The following is a 20,758-nucleotide window of genomic DNA, read 5'->3' on the forward strand; positions in this document are numbered from 1 at the left end:
ATCCTCATGATAAATAGTCAAAAGTTCCAGTGACATGTTGTACTAATGTAGATAAAAGTGGTATCTCAGTGGTTCTCTTTTGACTAAGGGTGTATTCACACCAGGAAAGTTCGCTAGTTCACGTGCTTTAGTCTGGACCAAATACAATGTTGATGTTTTTTGTTTGGTGTGGTTCGCTTTCACACTGCCCATTTTGCAAGTGAACTAGAAATTGTAAACAAAACCACACATGTGCTAAGGTCATCCATTCAGTGGACAAAAATTCTCAAGTGTACCAGAGTTCGTTTGGAAACGGACCGAGACCACCTCTTCAGCTGGGTCTCGGTGCGGTTGTTTGGTCTGCACCCGAGTGCGATTGCTGTATTCACACCTGCCCAAAAGATCTGCACCAAGGGGGGAACTAACTTGAGTTGGATTCAATCGAACCAAACAAGACAGGTGTGAATAAACCCTAAAACTCTCTTCTCTTTATGACCAGTTTTGACTTTATATGGGATTGTAATACACGGTCAGGTTTTCACAAAATGTTATTTAGCAAAAATGTTTGAGTTAACACTATAGCTCACCAGTTAAAAAAAAAAAGTGTACTACAAAAGTGAAATAGTGATAGTATGTATTAAAGGTCAATGTTTGTTCCTTAAATAAAAAATGCTGAGTGACTCCAACCTGACAGCTGAGAGCTTTTATAATTACCTAGAAGAAAAATAAAAAGAAATATGATACAGCACAATGCAAAATAGCAATACATCTGCTAAATGAATTGTTGTAGTTTAGCCCTGGACGTATCAAAGATAGTCTGGAAGCTTCTTTCCTTTTTCGCTGTGTGAGTGATTTGGACTGTCTGAGGCCATTTCCCTGTCTGCAGCTGATTTGACAGGCCTCTCAGTTGTTCCCTTGACAGCATGTCACTGGTACCAAACCAAAAGAGCAGCTTAAGGCTGACACACCACGCAATGCTTATGCCTTCTACTCTACCATCAGTGCAAAACACATTCCTTTTCCTAACCATAAATCAAGTCATTGTTTTTCCTAATGTAGGAAGGTGACAGCTTCATGTCATTTCAACTAAAATAACAACATTCACAATTCATGTTTCAGACAAGAAGTGGAGATATCATCTTTTTGCCTTGTTATCTTGTTAAATTAAGGAAGCTTGAAGCCGACACAGATAAAATGCTAATGTAATTTGCTCTGTTTACCTGTAGGCTTGTATGGTACTTTAAAAAAAACAAAGTCAGCATCAACCTACATGGATAGTTCTCCCAAAAATGAAAATGCTGTCATCATTTACTCACCCTCATGTCGTTCCAAACCTGTGATTCTTTTTCTTCTCTGGAACATAAAATATGATTTTGATTTTTTTTCCTCTAGTTGACATTTTTTTTCCTTCCACATATGAAAGAAATTACAATTACAGGCAATGACCAAAACATACCTGATGCCCAAAACGCTGTGCATTCAGTATTACATGCACAATATTATATCAAATGTTTACATTACACAATTCTAACATTTTACTAACTTCTGTATTTGTTTTTTTTTTTAAGTTATGGTTCTGAAAATGAAGATAAGTAAAACTATTGAGTCTTACAGTCTTACCTCTTGATGGCCTTGTAGCAGATGATGGCAGTCAGGAGGAGGAAGACCACAGATGCACAGCTTACTGTCCCCAGTACTAAGATCTCCATCTCTCTCCTCCATGGTGTTATGGGGGATACAGTGGAGGGAGCCACTGAAAGAGAAAAAAAAAAGTATTAAAAAGCATGCAGAGCACAGAAAAATAAATGTGCAGAACAGGGATGTGCAAAACTACATCAACTAGTGGGTCTTGAGGAAGCCCCGAAACGGCTAGATGAAGAACAACAGAATGCAGTGTTCTCGTTTTATTTTACACTTGACATGCCATCTAAAAAAAACCCACAATGCTCATAATGGCACAAAAAAAAATCAACACAAAACACTAAGATGGCCTAAGACACTTGTGTACAATTTAAATTTAAAGATGCAAATTCACGGAGCACGTTTTAGCATGATGTCAGTTAGAAAAGACAGCTTTGCTAGTTAATTAATCAGTTGTTGGACAAGTAGTCAACTATCCCACCTGTCCCTAATGTAGAGAACTGCACTTTTACCATTATCACTCTCATACTGGTCTCTCACACCAATACAGTCTGATTGCCCAATCATAAGGCTGCAGCATTCTGCTCTACTCCATTTATCATTCCATATCCGAGAGGCGCTTTATTTGGACCATTACACAGCCGTCTCATCCAGAAAAATGCACAGGAGAAGGCTAATTAACGAGTTCATTGCCCTCATGAGCACATGGGGCTACTGCCTCTTCTCTCTCAGAATCAGAATAAGAAAGAGCTTTATTGCCAAGTGTGTTTACACACACAAGGAATTCATCTTGGTGTCAGGAGCTTCCAGTACAGACATACATATAATTTAAGGTAATAATGTGAAAATAAAACACTAATAACAAAGAGAATAGACAATAAATACAAATATATAAAATATAGAGAAAAAGAAAATATCAATAGACAGAATTGTGAATGTGCACGTGCTATTTACAGATGAAAAGTTTAGATAAGTTATTTACAGATGTACAGTCTTGAGATGTTTTATGTATTGTTCAGGTGGTATATGGCCTGGGGGAAAAGGCTGCTCTTGTGTCTGGCTGTTTTGGTACTCAGTGCTCTGTAGCGTCAGCCAGAGGGAAACAGTTCAAAGAGGAAGTATGCTGGGTGTGAGGGGTCCAGACTCCAGAGTGATTTTACCAGCCCCTTTCCTCACTCTGGAGGTGTAAAGTTCTTGGAGGTTAGGCAGGGGGGCACCAATAATCTTCTCAGCAGTCCTGACTGTCCGTTGTAGTCTCCTGATGTCTGATTTGGTAGCTGAGTCAAACCAAATAGTTATAGATGAACACAGGCACACAGGCTCACAGACTCAATGACAGCTGAGTAGAACTGTGTGAGCAGCTCCTGTGGCAGGCTGAATTTCCTCAGCTGGTGATGAAAATACAGCCACTGCTGAGCCTTTTTTTACAATAGAGTCAATGTAAATGTCCCACTCCAGGTCCTGTGAGATGGTGGTGCCTAAGAACTTGAATGACTCTATTGCATCCACAGTGCTGTTCATGATGGTGGGGGGAGTGCAGGGGGGTTTCTCCTGAAGTCCACATTCATCTCCACAGTTGAGCGTGTTGAGATCCATGTTGTTAAGGCTGCATCAGACAGCCAGCTGCTCAACCTCTTGTCTGTAAGCAGACTCCTCACTGTCCTGGATGAGGCTGATGACTGTAGTGTTGTCCGCAAACTTCAGGAGCTTGACAGAGGGGTCTTTAGAGGTGCAGTCATTTGTGTACAGGGAGAAGAGCAGTGGAGAGAGAATGCAACCCTGAGGGGCACCAGTGCTGATAGTGAGGATCCTGAATGTGAGTTTCCCCAACCTTTCCCCAGTCAGGAAGTTGGTAATCCACTGACACGGGTGTGAAGTGCAGATCAGACCGGGTATGGGGTGTGAGACTGGGCTTTTCGAATCAGCAGTAAAAGACATTCAGATCGCCAGCCAGTTGTTGATTCTAGGGATGCGCCAAAATGAAAATTCTTGGCCGAAGCCAAAACCGAACAAAATAAAACACTGGATACCGAACACGGTTTTTCAAGTCCCCCCCCCCGCTGCCACCCCCCCCGGCCGCCCTCCCCCGCGAGGTGCAGTCATTTGTGTACAGGGAGAAGAGCAGTGGAGAGAGAATGCAACCCTGAGGGGCACCAGTGCTGATAGTGAGGATCCTGAATGTGAGTTTCCCCAACCTTTCCCCAGTCAGGAAGTTGGTAATCCACTGACACGGGTGTGAAGTGCAGATCAGACCGGGTATGGGGTGTGAGACTGGGCTTTTCGAATCAGCAGTAAAAGACATTCAGATCGCCAGCCAGTTGTTGATTCTAGGGATGCGCCAAAATGAAAATTCTTGGCCGAAGCCAAAACCGAACAAAATAAAACACTGGATACCGAACACGGTTTTTCAAGTCCCCCCCCCCCCCCCCCCCCCCCCCCCCCATGTATTTTGACAATTTTTTTCACCATTGCATAAATTAAATGGCCAAAACATGCTTTTTACAGTTTTGTCTTGTTTTTCAAATAAAAAACTCAATTACAAAACAACAATTTAAAAATATTTAACACTAAACATTTTTTAACGTTCTATCACAATTTAACTTAAAATTAATAAGTTACTAAAATAATATTTTTGGCGATCAGACCCCCTTCTTAAATAAGGCATGCCTTTTTTACTGTAAAATTAAAAGCAGCCTTGCTGAGCAGAAGATACTTCTTTTAAAACATTAGAAAATAATACAGATCCCAATTTGAACACTATGTGTGAATGTTATAATAAATGTATTAGCATAGCTGTTGTAGTTATTATCATTATTATTGTCTTACTTTTTATTTTATTTTACAGAACAACAGTAAAATTACAATACTAACATTTATGAATATTGGAGTTCTTGCTTTTTCACAGGAAGACCTCAATGCTTATTTTTGTTGACAGCAGATTTATAAATGAGTCTCATTACGAATACGTCGCACGTATCGCATTGTCACATGCCTTGTAAAAATTCATAAAAATGTGACTGAGCAACTGACGAGTAACACGGTTTCAGCGCAGATTTACCTCGACCTTTGGACTTTGAACCCTGGTTAACAAGCAGATCCGCAGCGAGTTCATGCAGCGCTGTCAGAATACATGCAATTTGTGCGTGTATTAGAAAACATAGCGTTCTGCAGTTTATTTACTAATTGTTTAAGGCCATTTCGTGATTTCAATCAGCATACAGTAAACCAGCAACAATCAGCCCTTCCTTTTCTCATCGAAGACATGCGATGCAGTACTAAACAGTCTCTTGCTGTTGGAGCTTGTAATGATTTTTGCGTCTTTCTTGGACAGTTTAAATGCTTCCACTGCTGACATGTTTGTTGCATTATAAGAGGGCACGCGCCTCTCACTTTACGCTGGTTGCTATTTGATAGCATCATGTCATTGTCCGGTATAATTTATTCTGTCTTTTCACTTATTCCAACCTTAATGTTCGGTTGCCGAATAAAAAAAACATTTTTAGTAAATTGTTGGCCTTCTGGAAAGTATGTTAATTTACTGTACATGTACTCAATACTTCAGGGGGCCAAAAACAGCTCAGTCTTGCAAGAATCCCACAAATAAAACTAGAATGCATATTCAGTTGACAACCTGTTCCCATGTACATTACATTGTATAAAATCTTTTACAAATATGTGTGAACATTTGCGAGCAGTAAGAATTTATGTTTTTGAAATAACTCTATGCTTAACCAAGTCTGCATTTGTTTGATCAAAAATACAGTAATATTGTGAAATATTGTTACAATGTAAAATAACTTTTCTGTTTTCATATATTTTTTAAATGCAAATTAAATTTTTAAGTCATTACTCCGGTTTTCAGTTTCACATGATCCTTCAGAAATCATTCTAATGCCTAGTTCACACTACAGGATTTTAAGCCCGATTTGCAAGTTAATGAGCTCGCCGACAGGTCGGGCTGTGATCAGGGGAAAATCAGCAGGTGATCGGCGCTCGGCAATCTTTATGTGTGAACTACACAACGACACATCAAAGAGGCTCACTGACGTGTCACAGATGGCAAACAAATATCTAGCATGCCAAATATCTGGACCGGTCAGCCGACTCGACATCACGTGGTGTCAGGTGTTGTGACGAGCTACAGCCAATGAGAGAGCAAGGCATGGGTTGAGGTCACCAGAAGAAAAGCAACAGCAGCAACGTGGCTTAAAGAAAAGTAATCACTAAACTTGATGTAGTATATGCTCTCAAAACTTGCGTCATAGTTAAAAAAGTTAGTGAAAATGTGGGTCAGTTTTGAGAAAGGTTCACCATTCTTACCAGCTGAGCACTGGCCTCAGCACAAGAATCAGCATTACTTCAATGGAAAAGAGCACTGTACATTGTGACACTGGTACACAGAAGAAATACTACAAACATCACTCTCTGTTATTTCTCATTCTCACAAACCTCCCATTAATTAAAGGGAGTGAAGTATTAGCCAGGCACTTCAGAGTATAAATCACTGAATAATTGTCTTGGGTCAAGACCAATTCATCAGCAACTTCACATGGGCTTCTCTCTTGCTGTTTATCATTCTGATCGATGCACCCAAGCCTCACTATTTAGAACAGACAGAAGAAATGCAAACACGTAACTGCTGAAATAATTCAACAGAGCAGAAAGTAACTTTTGTATTGATTACAAAGTCAGATTCTTGATGAACTACGACACACCCAGAAATCAAAATACATTATAGAGAAGGCAGAAAGCCTCAGGACAAGTGAATGGGTCTAGACGAGTACAAAGATGACCTCAGTGACCTTATTTAAATGTCAAAGTAGACTTGTTCATTTGTAAAAGCATCTACAAGAGGACGTACACTGGTTGATTACACATCTTTAATACTTGCATTAAGACACTACACAGCAAGCACATTTTCCAGCAGTGATTTTATTTCCTCTTATTTCAACACAAAATCTGTCTGCTTGTATAGGGTTCTCGGTGTCTTCTGCACATTCTCTCTGTCTGATAACTTAAGAGTAAAGAGTGAAATGACTAATATTCAATAATGAGTGTACTGTCAGAAAGAAAGGTCTGTCCTCAGAAGACTCCTTAGTCTCAGATGGCCCAACACACGCTATGTGTTTACAGAGAAATGTTGGCTTCCCCAAAGTGATGACCTCCAGTTGCAAAGAGTGTCTAGCTTGAGCGAACTCAATAATTGGACCCTTGTGCATCTGTTGGGAATGTATGGAGCATGCAAGGGAAAAAGGGACACTTTTTAATAGGAGGCGTTTACACTCTTAAAAGGATAGTTCACCCGACAATGAAAATTATGTCATCATTTACTCATCCACATGATACAAAAGATACAAGTCTCTGTACATTTTTGTTCACGCAATGAAAGTCAATCAGTCCATTTTATTGACAAAAACAGAAACACTGTTCCAAATATCTGCTTTTGCATTCTGCAGAAGATAAGTCATACAGGACTGGAACAACACAAGGATGAGTTAAGGATGAGTTTTCATTTTTAGGTAACTATCCCTTTAATCTTAAAGAAGATGCGACACAAATGCAGCAAAATTAAGTCAATCCATGTTTAAACAGCTAAACTAAAAATACTCATCACTTATACTTAAGTAAAAACAAAATGAAATCACTGGACATGATGTGCATCAGCTCATTAAAAGTTTTGCTAGAAAAGGCTTGTAATAGCTAACATTAGTTTAATGCGAGTACCTGTAACTTGTACACTGTGAACAGCAGTGTCTCCGGTCTATGATAAAGGAGCAGCAGACAGATATCAGAGGTTTGGTCTCATGAAGGCAGAGTGAACCAGGCCTATTAGATTAGGCTATTTTTGTACCTGCTCTCCTGTTTAATGGAGTTACATGGCTCTGGATTGCCTGGGCAAAACTGATTTTAAAATAAGATGACTGACAGACTGCCAAATATAAAAAATAAACAATAACTCTATCCGAGTCGAGCTCTGCAGATTTTTTGGTAGACTGCCATAGAAGGAGCAATGTCAGAGACTTTAAAGTAGTTTATGAGAATTTTCAACTCCAAACGAATTCCTACCACTTAGTTAGAGTATGGGCTCATAATTTTTTTATTCTCACTCTCTCCTCGCTTGCAGTACCATCTGCTGATTTCCTCATACTTGAATGTTATGAGATATTACACAAGCAAGAAGTGGCTGCCACTGGCTTTGATTTCACAGATATTTAGATGCCGTTAGACATAATGAGACCTTCATTCTGCAGACCTGGATTACCTAGGATTTAACTGAAAGCCTCCACTCTATACCCCACTTTTATCCTTCGACGCCTGAGCCACAGACCTCTTGCGTTTGATCACAAGCACAGGTAGAGAAGGCCTCCGCTCTCCTTCTAAGTCTGCAGGCAGAGGGAGGGAGCAATCGTGGGCCTCCATCCCTGTGGGTGGCTCATCCACACTCATGACAAAGTGCATCCGAGCAAAGGTCAGTGCAGAGCCTGCAGGCAACTGCTGCTTCCCCCATCCTACCTAGTTAGTCATACTCAAACAGGAAAAACATCACTCGATCATCCAATGACGATGAGTGGTGAAATGAAAAAAAAAAAAAAAAAAGTACAAAGATGATTCAAAAGCTGTGGGGGTGTGGAAAGATAGATGAGACAGTGAGGGTGATCGATGAAGGCGACTCTCCAAAGTCTCTGGCACACATCCTAAAGCCCTCTTTAATTAAAGCTAGGAGCGTGGTGCAGGGCCAGACCTGCAAGCACGTCCTGTCCTTTTGGTTGAGGGGATATGGTGGAGACAGACCGTGACTCCTGACATTCCACCACAACTCCTGACATTTGCCAGTGGCATTGGGCTGGATGCGTAAGAGGAAGATCACAAGCTAGAAAGAAAATTACGTGACTTCAGCAGCGTCTTCTCTTCATGCTTCTACACATGTACATACTCACTATGCTTTTATCAACAATTTCTTTGATTTTATTTGTATTTTCAAAATATCAAAAATGGATTTCTCAGCAACTTTTATTATTAATCAGGATTTACAATCTGTTGGGTCATCATAATAATCATTGACTGTTAATTTCTGAGTTAAATATTATTACATAATTTGCTTGCTAAATGTTCCAGGCAGCTCATGCTACAGCACTGAAATCTAATCCCAAAAATGAAGGCAGATCAGAATTCAATCTTGCAATTGATTGTAAGATAGAGGTGGAGTTTAAGCAGACTAAATGATTGGAAATATCCAGCACACATCACAAGAGAAGTCTGTTGTTTTACAGGAAGATCGAGTTATGACATTTTGACAAATAACTGCAAGGTCAAAAAAAAAAAAAAACTATGCATAGATGATTCGTTCACATGCATTTCAAAATTTTCCATTGGGAAATAGTTAAATATCATTACATAATTTGCTTGCTAAATGTTCCAGGCAGCTCATGCTACAGCACTGAAATCTAATCCCGCCCAGATAGGAATGTCTGTGGAAATTTTTCATAACATTTCTCCTCATTTATTTTGACCTTTGGTGAATAACGTAAGCTAATTTTCTTGTTGTGCAGCCTGGTGCACTTTCATTATGGATTTAGACCTTTTGCCAAGTTTCTGAGTGAAATAACAGTTGGTCGGTCGTTTGACTGCCTGCTGTCATCCCATCCAACATAAAAAGCTAATTAAATCAATAAGGAGAGCCCGGTCCCGGAAACTGCTTAGAATGGCCACTGTAGTAGTAGGTCACAATTTTCACCTAAATTAACTCCTTTCCTTAATTATATACAAATGTTATAGATAAATGTAATGCCCACATTCAAACAATAGACCAACCTGCTTTATACTAGTAACTACAGAGATCCCAATCCAACCTGAATCAGACATTCTATGTTAATCATTTTAACGTATAAGTACTTCGTGATTAGGGATCCAACATGCTTCTAGTTCTCTTTTACAATGTTTAGGTTTCATTATTTTCTACAATTTGAGGTCACAATGAAACGGAAGTAGCTATAGATCTTTACTTCCATTTGAAACAGCCTATCGAAAAAGAAAATCAAATGATCAGGGACATATCCATCGGTTGTTTGATTTTGGCTGTTGCACTCAAAAATGGAGGCAGATCAGAATTTAATCTTGCAATTGATTGTAAGATAGAGGTGGAGTTTAAGCAGACTAAATGATTGGAAATATCCAGCACACATCACGAGACAAGTCTGTTGTTTGACAGGAAGATCGAGTTATGACATTTTGATAAATAATTGCAAGGTCAAAAAAAATAAATAAATAAAAAACTATGCATAGATGAATCGTTCACATGCATTTAAAAAATGTCCATTGGGCGATTATAATAACCAAAAAGTCTGGATATGAGTTTGTAAAGTATGCCAGACCAGAAACACAACCTATCTTCAAACATATGGTATCCTGAAGTAGGCCTATTCACACAGGTGGCAAAACAACTCAGCGAAGACATGACACAATGTACAAAATGCATAACATTAAAACTTGATTTTAATCAGGGCAGCAATTTGTTTCATCTCCAGAGATATGCGCCCATCCCAGATAGCATTGTTTATAGCAACAGTTTTAAAAGCCCTGTATGTTACTCCTACCTGACACTTTACCAACTACCTTTATACTGTAGATGTTACCTTCGTCTTTGCAGAGTCCACACCTGCATCGTAAAGTGTACTGTATCAAAAATGTGATGAAATGCCTAGTTATGATTAATATATTACATTCTCAAATAGCCTTCTCAAGTACAGAAAAAGGCACACTATTAATAAAACATTTAAACTAAATGCAAAGTGCTGCATCACGAGAATCGTGATCAGCCTCTCTAGTATGTAATTAACCTAAACTGGAAAGTATTAAAGGGGTCATATGATGCTGCTAAAAAGAACATTATTTTGTGTATTTGGTATAATGAAATGTGTTTATGTGGTTTAAGGTTCAAAAAACACATTATTTTCCACATACTGTACATTATTGTTTCTCCTCTATGCCCCGCCTTTCTGAAATGCGACGATTTTTACAAAAAAGCTCATCGGTCTGAAAAGCGAGGTGTGCTCTGATTGGCCAGCTATCCGGTGCATTGTGATTGGCCGAATACATCAAGCGTGTGATGGAAATGTTACGCCCCTTACCATATTGTGATGCCGTGTCCCGGCCGGAGCGACGAGACAAAAACATTAAAACCCATTATAAACAAGGCATTTGTTGCATCCAGTGGGGACATAATTACGGATTATAATGACTTATACCCTCTTTTTACGCATTGTGTTGCATCGCGCCACGCAAACATAAAATCATGTCTGCATTTGTGATCGGAGAAATGATAAACAACAAGCGCTACTCTACACTGCTCAAAACTCATGTTTGAATCGTCAGTGGCAAATTCTTTAAATATAAAAAACGTACTTACATTCTGAGAGTCAGAACAGCCGGCATTGTAGTCTACTCTACCAGGATTTACTCCAAAAAATGTGCTGCACACATCTGAATATTTGGGTTGAACTGTTCTGGAACAGTCTTGTAAATACAACTTAACCACTGATTTCTAGCCGTGTCCTCTTTTGGAAGGCCAAAAAGTATTTTCGCTTTCACAACGAAACACATGGCGGGCTAGAGTGAGCGGCAGCCGGCGGCCTAGAGTAAGCGGAGGCCGACTTGAGTGAGCAGCGGAGGGCTTGAGTGAGCGGCGGCCAGCGGGCTTAAGAACGGCACAGCCGGCGGATTAGACGAAGGAGCGGCCGGCGGGCTTGCGGCAACCGGGGTGGACTCCGCTTCGTCCACGGTGAAAGCTGATCCGGCGATCCACAGCGTGATGTTGATGCATTTCCGCAGTGACCAGCATGGATCAGCTCCAGACATGACGAAGAGGATATCGTCCTCTTTTGGAAGGCCAAACAAAGTAGTTTCGCTTTCACAACAAAACACACAGCGCCTTCACGACATGGCGGTGGTGACAACAACAATACTACAGCGAGAATAAAAGTTATGCCTTCTTTCTTTGCGTGAACAGTCGGGCGGCGTTGTGCAAATCTTCCCACATCATGACGTAGACATGTGGGGGCATGTAAGAACGAGGCGTTTTAGGTAGGCTTGGTTGACTCTTAACTTTTATAAAGAATATCTCTTTGGATTTTAGACTTTAGTCTTTGCAACTTTACAGATCTTCTTTATGCACCAAGAGCTTGTAACACTCCAAAGAGAAAGGAAAAATGTAAATCTCATCATATGACCCCTTTAATCAGCAGTGCATTAAAAAAGCTTTATGGCCTCCCCTCCAGTCTGAGACTATTTGAGGGTCTTGAACTTATTTGCAGCTTAGCGTACCATTGTGTGCACAGAGCAACTGCATGGCTTTCCGCCAATGACTGTCAATCTGCTAATGCACCTTGATTACCAATGTCCTCTCAAATAAGACAAACTGGATCATGGAGAATCAATCCATGCAACATTAGCAGATAGGCTCGACAACACATTAGACCGAGGGGAAGGTGAATGTACGAGTGTGTGAGCAGAGGTGAATGGTTCCTGATTCATCAGATTCTCTACTTTATGCCAGGTGAATTTCTCAATTTCACAGTTAGCGAAAATGTCAGTGGGCATTACATACCTCATCCTTCTGCGCTATGGCCCAGTCATCAGACAGTGGATAAGATCTTGTGAGTATGAGGGAAGGTAGCTTTAAATTTCCTCTAGTGTTTGGAAATATATTTGAACAACAATAAAATGAAACATCTAATATGTAAAATGAAAACAAAAAGTGTAAAATCAGACAGGTTCATCAGCTATTTCAACCCAGACTTAGATACTCTAAAATGTACAAAGTAAGTGGCTTTATTTGAAAGTAAATTTTTCAAAACAGAAGGTTACTCTGTGAACTAAGAGAGAGCAGAAACAAAAAATTAAGATTGGTAACAGTATATACACACACCTCACCTGTAATTTCTATTGATTCACTGAGAAATAAAACAAAACAAGGCACTAAAATTGTTCATTGTGAGTGACCATGTTAGCATTGCATGGTCACTATTATCGAAGTGTATCAATCTTTAACTGTGGGATCCTCAATCATGCACCTATTCTCATTAATTGTTATATAATGTAGCACTTCATAGAAGTAGAGCCACTGACTGCCTTCTCACTGTGCAGGACAATTTTACAATTCTGACAGAGCAATTTTCCCTATAGCAAGCTATCCTACTTGCACACATTTGAATAATTCAGAAGTGTGATAAGAGGGAAAATTTTCTGCAATTGGTCACAGTGTATCTCACAGTGCCGGCTATCTCAGAAATGTGCTGTCACCTGGCATGGTTTCAATCTGATGGAAAGATACGAAAAGACTAATTTGTTTCGCTTTATTTGTGTTTTGTGTCACAATGCGTTTTTGATTTGGCTACACTTAATTACTTCCTAAGACGTTGAAACACTTAATTAATGTTGACATGCTTTGAATTAGCATAAACAGGCAGATTCACTTGCAAGACAAAACAGCCCTCTGGACAGGGAGACATTAGCTTAGCTTTTTCTCTCCTTTACTTTGATTGTCAGGAGGCGGAGTCAAGCCGACAGGCCCAGAGGGAGAATGCCTGACAAGAGGAGAGAAGTACTTTGCCATTTCAAAGCATCTCCAAGTTATCTTGTAGTTTTTAGGCAGCAACTTTCTGCCTAAATTAAGGAATAACATCACGTTCCACAAAACAACTCGTTCAGTAAAATATATGTAATTGTCTATGGGTAAAGTAGCTTTATTAGTGATAAAAAATATATATATACGAGATATATGATTGAAGGATCTAAAGCAAAATGCTGATTATTTTCAGCAAATAACTGCTAAATGGCATTATATATTTTATATTTAGTTTATATTAATGTTTTAAAGATGAACTTTAATTATGTATTATGTGAATGCAAAGGTACAGTGACATACAAATAGAGGAAATCCCACTTTCCTTTTTGTGACCACTACTGCAAACAACATTTTGACTGACAAACATAGGTTAGCACCATAAAAATAATATCAAATTCTTCACACCTTAAAAAGATGGGCTCTCAGGGATTTTATGTTACTATAGTTTGTCACAATGGCAGTCTAAGTGTCTCTGAACACCTCCGCAAGATTAGCAGAGTTAGGCATGTGTGTCTGCCTGACACGCATGCTCTTTTTTTGGGCTTAAAAGAGTATGTTCTTTTCCAAGAGCCCAGGAGCAGTTCCATCTAATCTACTTCCCCTCATCTACATCCTCAGCAGTTCTGCTAAAAATAGATTCAGACTAATCTTGAGATAAAATGTCTCCACTTTGGTAATATTCTGGGTTCAATCAGTACTATGCGTCTGCTCCAATACAGTTTATTATGAAGAAAATACAACAAAGAGCAATACAGTGTGGCATTATCCATTGTAGACGATATTTGGCCTGGACGAGCTGGATAAGAGGATTTGTGATAAATGGGCTGCTTAAAAAACATCATGTTGCTTTATCGGTAACAATTTACTCTTCTTAGTTTGTTGGAATGTCAATTACTACTTAAAGAATCTGTTTATTCACTAGGATGCTTACGATATTCAGCCGAAGTCAAACTTACGTTTTAATCCTACTATTAGGTTTAGGGCCTTAGCACTTCTTATTGCAATCAGGCCCTCTGAAGCCACCTTTCCTTTTCCACAACTAATACATTCCTCAGTTTAAACCTTTTATCGCTGCTTCAATAACGACAGGTGTGGGAGTCCTCATTAAACACAACTTCCTCATGAATAATTTTAATAAGTTAATGTTAAAGCCATTTTACCCCTAAAGGCAAAGCCTGTCACCAGCCTTCAATCGGTTACTTATCAAAATTGCCTTTTACAGTTAAATCTTCCGCGCTCGCGCAGTTGTTACTAGCTATGCTGCATTTTGCCCTCAAAACATTTCATGTCACAATATGAAAACATAATATTAAAGCCTCACAGGCTGTTCATGCAAAGTATTGATTTTGTTTGCTTCATATCTGAAGATGTAGCAAGCATGTATGCATGAGGCAGGTACTGATGCAAGGCACATACTAATGTATTTGTCATAAATTCTTACAAATGTTTTTCCCCAAGAGCTTGCCGTTGTTGTGAGAGTACATTACTCGGGCTTAAAGCAGAAGGCTAAAACTCCAGAGGCAGATTGATTTCACAACCCTTTCAATGCTGAGGTCTCATTGATCTGGCTTTCCTCAGCGCCTAACAGGGACCCCTGATGACAAATCTAAAATGTCCACCTCCTGTAATGAAGGGGACTGAGCTTTGTGTCAATTGTGAACAGCCACATATTTTCCGGCCATGTCCATTTCTCAAAACAGGAGGTGTCAGGAAATGAAAATCGTTTCAGCAAGAAGGGCAATCTATTAAACTGCTTATAAGCTACCTTCAAAACGCCAGTGACAAAATCTGATTAAATGAACTCGCCTGTATTTCTGGAAAAGCGTGCAGCCACAGCCAATTCATTCATTTTGGGGGATTGAACTCACTGCAGATTCTGACAACATGACACTGAGATAAAATCACACTTGTTAGAGGAAATCCTAGATTGCAAGATTTATGTTTGACACACAGAAATGTACATGAACAGTGAACACCTATCTGAGGTAATGCAGAGAAATGCTTTTGAGATTACAAACCAATTTTTTTGTTCAATTTTAAACATTTACAGAGGTCAAAATTTGCCAATGTTATGAACAAATTGTTATTCATAGTTTTCACATGACGTCACAGCCTTATGGGAATGCCCACCTGGAGGGCAAAACAAGGCTTTCTTCCACTTGTTCATAGGCATATGAACCCAGAATATAAACCAATACACAAAGTTTCATGTTCAGCATTTTCCCATAGAAAACCATTAAAGAAAGAAAATGCCTAACATGCAATTTAGCATGTTGCATTCATATTCTGGGCTCATCTGCTTGCCTGAATATAGTAGGTCTTATAAATAAGTTTTATACTAAATTTGCTATTTTAATATCACTGTCTTAAGGTTCTGTCACATTAGCAAATCTAGGCGAAATAACGTGAGCAAAAAAAGGTCCATTGTCAATAGTGTAGCGATTTACAAAGCACTTCTCACACAAAAGTCACTTTCAGACCAAGCAGCTTTCTGTTCATACAATGGCCAAATCAGTCAGAACTGTTTCACTACCAACATTCTTTAAAATATCTTTTGTGTTCAACAGAAGTCAGTCAGTCATTCAGGTTTGTGAGTAAATGAGAACAGAATTTTGATTTTGGGGTGAACTATCCCTTTTAAGCCATGTTAAGTGTTTTAGAATGTCCCGCTGTCTTTAGTAATTTAAATACTGTGGCAGGTAATGTATATGGATAGCGTGCCCAAATCTGGCAGTTTCTTCACATATCTTTGTTTTTCTTCTTTTGGGAGGTGGTCTAAATATTCGTGGCTTGAAACGATGGAAAATTGACAGGCCTGAGCTGGAGTTCTATGGATGTTCAGCCCTCCGGTTCTGTGTGCCAGTCACGTGACTGAAAACTATGAATTAGGTACTGCAGAGACATTAGAGGGTAGCACTACTCACCAGTTGGAGCCAGGAGCCTCGGGGGTGGTGGAGGAGGGGGTGGAGGGGGTAACGGTGGGTAGGGCCTACACTGGCATGGCAACTGGCAGCTCCCTTCCAGTGGTGCCACTGTGGTCCGGGAGCATGATTTCTGGAGCTCCCCTCTCGCAAACTAGGGTGAAAAACAGAGCACAACTTAGATTAGTGTTTCTGTCACTTTCATCATCATGTCATGTGTAGCACAGCAAAAACTGCAATAGTAAAATTAGATTTTTCGCAATAGCTTAGAATTTACAATGAAGAAAACATCATAACAACACAAGCACTCTCTCGTATTTTCTCTCGCATGCTGGCGAATGGAAGCTCCCTCCCACTAAAGTGGAGAATGAAGGGTGTGTGGAGGCTGAGGTCTCTCAAAGAGAGCACCCACCCACACCGCAGAGCCTTGGACCCCTCAGAAGAGTGGGAGTAACTAGGGGTGAACCCTGACACTGCCTCCCCCAATAGGCCATCCAGTAAACACTTCTGCTAGTCTTGTGAACATTGTTGCCACAGGGGACAGATCTAAAGGACCAAAAGCCATGTCTCCAGAACGGAACACAGGTCAATATCTATGACTTTAACTGGTGCTGAGAGGCAGGGCCGTGCACAGGGGGGTGGCCCGGTTGCTAGAGCCACAGCCCCTTTGCCCTCATCGGCTGAGTTGCCCCTCTCACCAATCCCCCCCCCCCCCCGCCCTTCCGCTAATCCGCTCCGTGTTTTCCCGCCTGCTCCGCAGCATCACTCACGATCTGTGTGCTGCTCTCTGGAGTGAAGACCACAGTTCCCAAGCAATGTGTTGCATTAACAGGTAGACCGTGGATGCATTACAATCCACATAATAGTCAGTGGATGATTCGCTGAATTAGTAATTTGGTAGTTTGCTTCTGTATTTCTGTCGGTAATGATTTGCTCTCGGTCTTTTAAAAGTGATAACAATTCTAGAATTAGAATATCTAATCAAATTATTGTACCTGGTCAGATCTAATATAAATAACACAAAATTCGCTGTTGTTGGCCCACTTTTTTTTAAATAATGCCTTCGCCAAAAAAGAAGACAGAGACAGAGAAAGAGCGAAGCGAGGCTGCCAAAGGCAGTTCAACATTGCAAACACGAATTCAAAGCTCCAGCAAGACAGCAGGTAAATCATCATATAGAATATTTAGCAGTAATTAAGTATATTTCCCATTTTAATCACTTGTCTTGATACTAGTAATCTATAACACATCATATTTTATTAAAACCATATTAATAGTAGACCTATAAATGGTTAAAAAATAATATAAATGTTCTAAATTAGTTGTTTATTAATATATAATATAAATTTATGCTGTAAAATATTAAATTAAGTGTCTAATACTTATAGTGGAGAGTGGGGTAAGATTGGCCATTTTTTATTTATGTGGTCCTCAAGATAAGTTAAAATTATGCAGAAGTACAACGAAAGTATCTATCCTATCCTAATGAAAGTAGGCTATTTCTATCATTTTAAATGATCAGAACGTATCTATGACAAACGGTTCTAAAAATATGGCTTCTTATAATAAAAGTGTTCCCATGGCTCAGTTTGCCCCCCGGGTAAGTTGACCCGAGTCGAGTCAGTGGGTAAGATGCACCATCTGGGTGTAAAATGACCATCTGACCAAATCTGATTCAAACCCATGAGAAATAAATAATAATTTAAAAACTAATTTAATCATTTCCTTTTACAAACAGTCATTTCTTTTCATGAAGTTAACTTTAACAACATAAAACCAACCAAATGAAGATTACATTTCAATATTTAATTGTTTGCATTTCTGAAACAATATGTTGACCACTAGAGTTGTAGCCTTCCTAAAAACAGACTAAACAGAGAGTTTGTTGGCCATTAGGGACTACAGGTGGAAAGATATATCTGATTATAATGTGATGAAAAGCATTTTCTGGTTCTTATCAGAGAAGGATTTGGTGCACTTGCACACGGTCCCTATCAAATAAACTACAAAATATGTATATATGATAAACTAAACCAGTAATATCACATTAAAACACCAGTTTATAATTCAGAGATTTAACTTAACTACAGTGCCTTATGGTGGGGCAAGTTCAAATGCTGACTCAATTTACCCCACAACATTTGGCTCACTTTGCCCCATAGCTGCCATTTTGGAAAAAATAGCTACTGTAGCTAACCAGTTCAGGTTAATATTTAGCTAAATGATTTGCATGGTTTTATATGTTGCTAAATCACCTATATGTATCACAAATACAATAAAACCTGGATAAATTTGCTTTGATGTAACAACCATTACATCTGTTATGCTAAAATTTTACTTTGACAAGCCAAAAACAGGTTTTAAAGTAAATGTTTACTTTTTTTTATAAAATAGTAGCTATTTTAGTAGCTAATAGCTATTTTTGTAGCTAGTAGCTATTCCCCCCCCCCAACCCAACCCAACCACTTACTCACTGGTTCAACTTACCCCACTCTCCCCTACTTCCATTGAAGATGAGGCAGAAGTAGGCTCAGCGTGTGAGAGAGAGCCCATTCTTATCAAAACGTCTACAATAAAGTCTGAAATTATTACAGAGTGTGCTGTCTTCTCTTTTAATTGTATATTTGTAACAACTGGATAATTTGTATTAACAAGCACCCACCCCCTAGTGCCCCTTTTTTGGTTTGGGTTTTTTCCCACTGCCCCTCAAAATGTCTGTGCAGGGCCCTGCTGAGAGGAGGGGATGCTCTTTGAATAAAATGTAGTGCATACTAGTGCAATAGACTAGTAGTAAATATTGTAGTAATACATGTGGGAGCTCATAATATTAAACACAAAGTCCATGGATATTCTGCTTTCAACCATTAAGTGTATTAAAATGAAATCTTCCTAAACGGTTCTCTGAATCTAAACATACTGATTAAACTCTCGTAGGTTAATGACTTCATATAATGAAAAATTATATAAATGCCATTTATGGTTTAATAGTTGTCAATTGTATCTGACCATGTATAGGTATACAAACACACACGTAGATATCTAAATAACTAGATATATTCGATCAATCTCAGCGCAGTAGAAAATCCCAGTGTCCGTTATGCACGTGAGCATCCGCGACGCTGTTATTGAACCGGACTAACGTACGAATTATTATTAACGACTGAACTGCTCAGTCCAACTTACCTGAAATAACGGAAGAAACAGTGAGAGAAAACAGTGACTTAACAAAAACGGCAAAAAACCCAAACTGAGCGGCAATAAATTTCGGATAAACATTCCTCTTCTGTCTCTTCACAGTCCACCTGGCGAGGACGCGAGTCTGAGGCGCATAAAAGTCATTTATTATCCGCTTCTCAAGGCTTACCAACGACGTTTTCCCCGTGTTTGAGCAGATATGGTTTCTGAAACATTCTCGTCCAATTAAAGCAACAATAATTGGTGACATGGAAGGGTTTGAAGCGACATGGGAAGGACGCTAGCGCTGTTTCTGAGGAAAGTTGTTGATCCTCCGCGCGCTGCCGTGGCGCGTGCCGTATCCACCACACAAGAGTTGCAAGCAAAGTTCTCTCCGCGCGCGTTTCTATGTGAGTCGAGCGCTGAATCAGGATTCATTTCTTGCCAGGCATGATGAGATGATGTCAGTTTACGACGCAGAAGTTACCGACACTCAAAACGCCACGGAGAACCCACGATGAGTCGCTTAGACGCCGGTGCTCAAGTAGGTCCCAAAACTGTAGACAGGGGATTCACCTCTTCGTTACTTGTACAGCACCACCTGACGTGAAGGCGTCCAGTGAGAGACGCGCACAAAGATAACGCACTATTATTCATGTGCTAGCCATTTACATTAGCGACGTAGTCACACGTTTTCTATCGCTTCCGGACTGAGATGAAGCGTTGTATTCAAAGAGGACTCTTAGGGTTACGTTGGGTTAGGTCACGGCGTTAGACAGTGAGCATGTATTCGGGCGAGTTGGATGTACTCTGCAGAGCAGACAGACACAGAGCACATGAGGCAGAGGGAGAGAGCCGAGGGAGAGGGGGGCAGTTTGCCATCCACAGCTTTTGTTTAGGTGGCAGGATTTTAATTCTTGCGTGGTAAATTAAAGGACGTTTTCTGTGGATATATTACCATCCAAATGAGATTTGATTAACAGCAGGAAAATATTTTTTAATTAAGAGACTTCAATAAATGATCAAAATGCGTAGTTAGTCTAATTCTGAAATAGGACATGGAAGCCAAAATAAAGAAATTGTAACTGGCAGTAAAAGTGCTAAAGTACTGGAGCAAAGTGCAATAAAGTCTCGAAAAGGAAGTGCATGTGCCAGTCTATAAACACTTCTAGTTCAGTTAGGCTTGTGTCTGAATGATGATTGTTGGTTGATGGAACAAACGTGGGTATTATCATATCTAATTATTGAATGACAAAACATAATGCACTACTGCTTATTACAGTCTAAACCTGTGTGCTTTATGATATAACATATTAAAAGTTTTTGTGTTTGAAGCATTAGATCATGCAGGCAACACAACATAGTATTTAATCACTTCTGTTTGTTTATATTTATATGTGCATTTTCATTTACGTATGTC

At 39.6% G+C, this 20,758-nt stretch overlaps 1 protein-coding gene across 2 annotated transcripts in view; it reads right to left on the minus strand.

Annotated features, from left to right (window-relative positions):
• The window catches only part of prima1 (proline rich membrane anchor 1), a 34,454-nt gene extending 14,269 nt beyond the window's left edge, over positions 1–20,185 (minus strand). Inside the window, exons 1-3 of one of the 2 annotated variants that reach the window (XM_016294748.1) lie at positions 19,529–20,185; positions 16,168–16,318; positions 1,600–1,732 (exon numbers count right to left, since the gene is read on the minus strand). In XM_016294748.1, the coding sequence (XP_016150234.1) occupies positions 1,600–1,732; positions 16,168–16,318; positions 19,529–19,609 (365 nt within the window). In that variant the 5' untranslated portion in view covers positions 19,610–20,185. Of the gene's footprint in view, positions 1–1,599; positions 1,733–16,167; positions 16,319–19,347 lie in introns of both variants that reach the window. The other variant, XM_016294744.1, reaches the window with a different exon arrangement.
• Positions 20,186–20,758: the final 573 nt, after the last annotated feature.

Source organism: Sinocyclocheilus grahami, unplaced genomic scaffold, assembly GCF_001515645.1.
Source record: "Sinocyclocheilus grahami isolate Dianchi unplaced genomic scaffold, SAMN03320097.WGS_v1.1 scaffold15.1, whole genome shotgun sequence".
Taxonomy (NCBI): domain Eukaryota; kingdom Metazoa; phylum Chordata; class Actinopteri; order Cypriniformes; family Cyprinidae; genus Sinocyclocheilus; species Sinocyclocheilus grahami.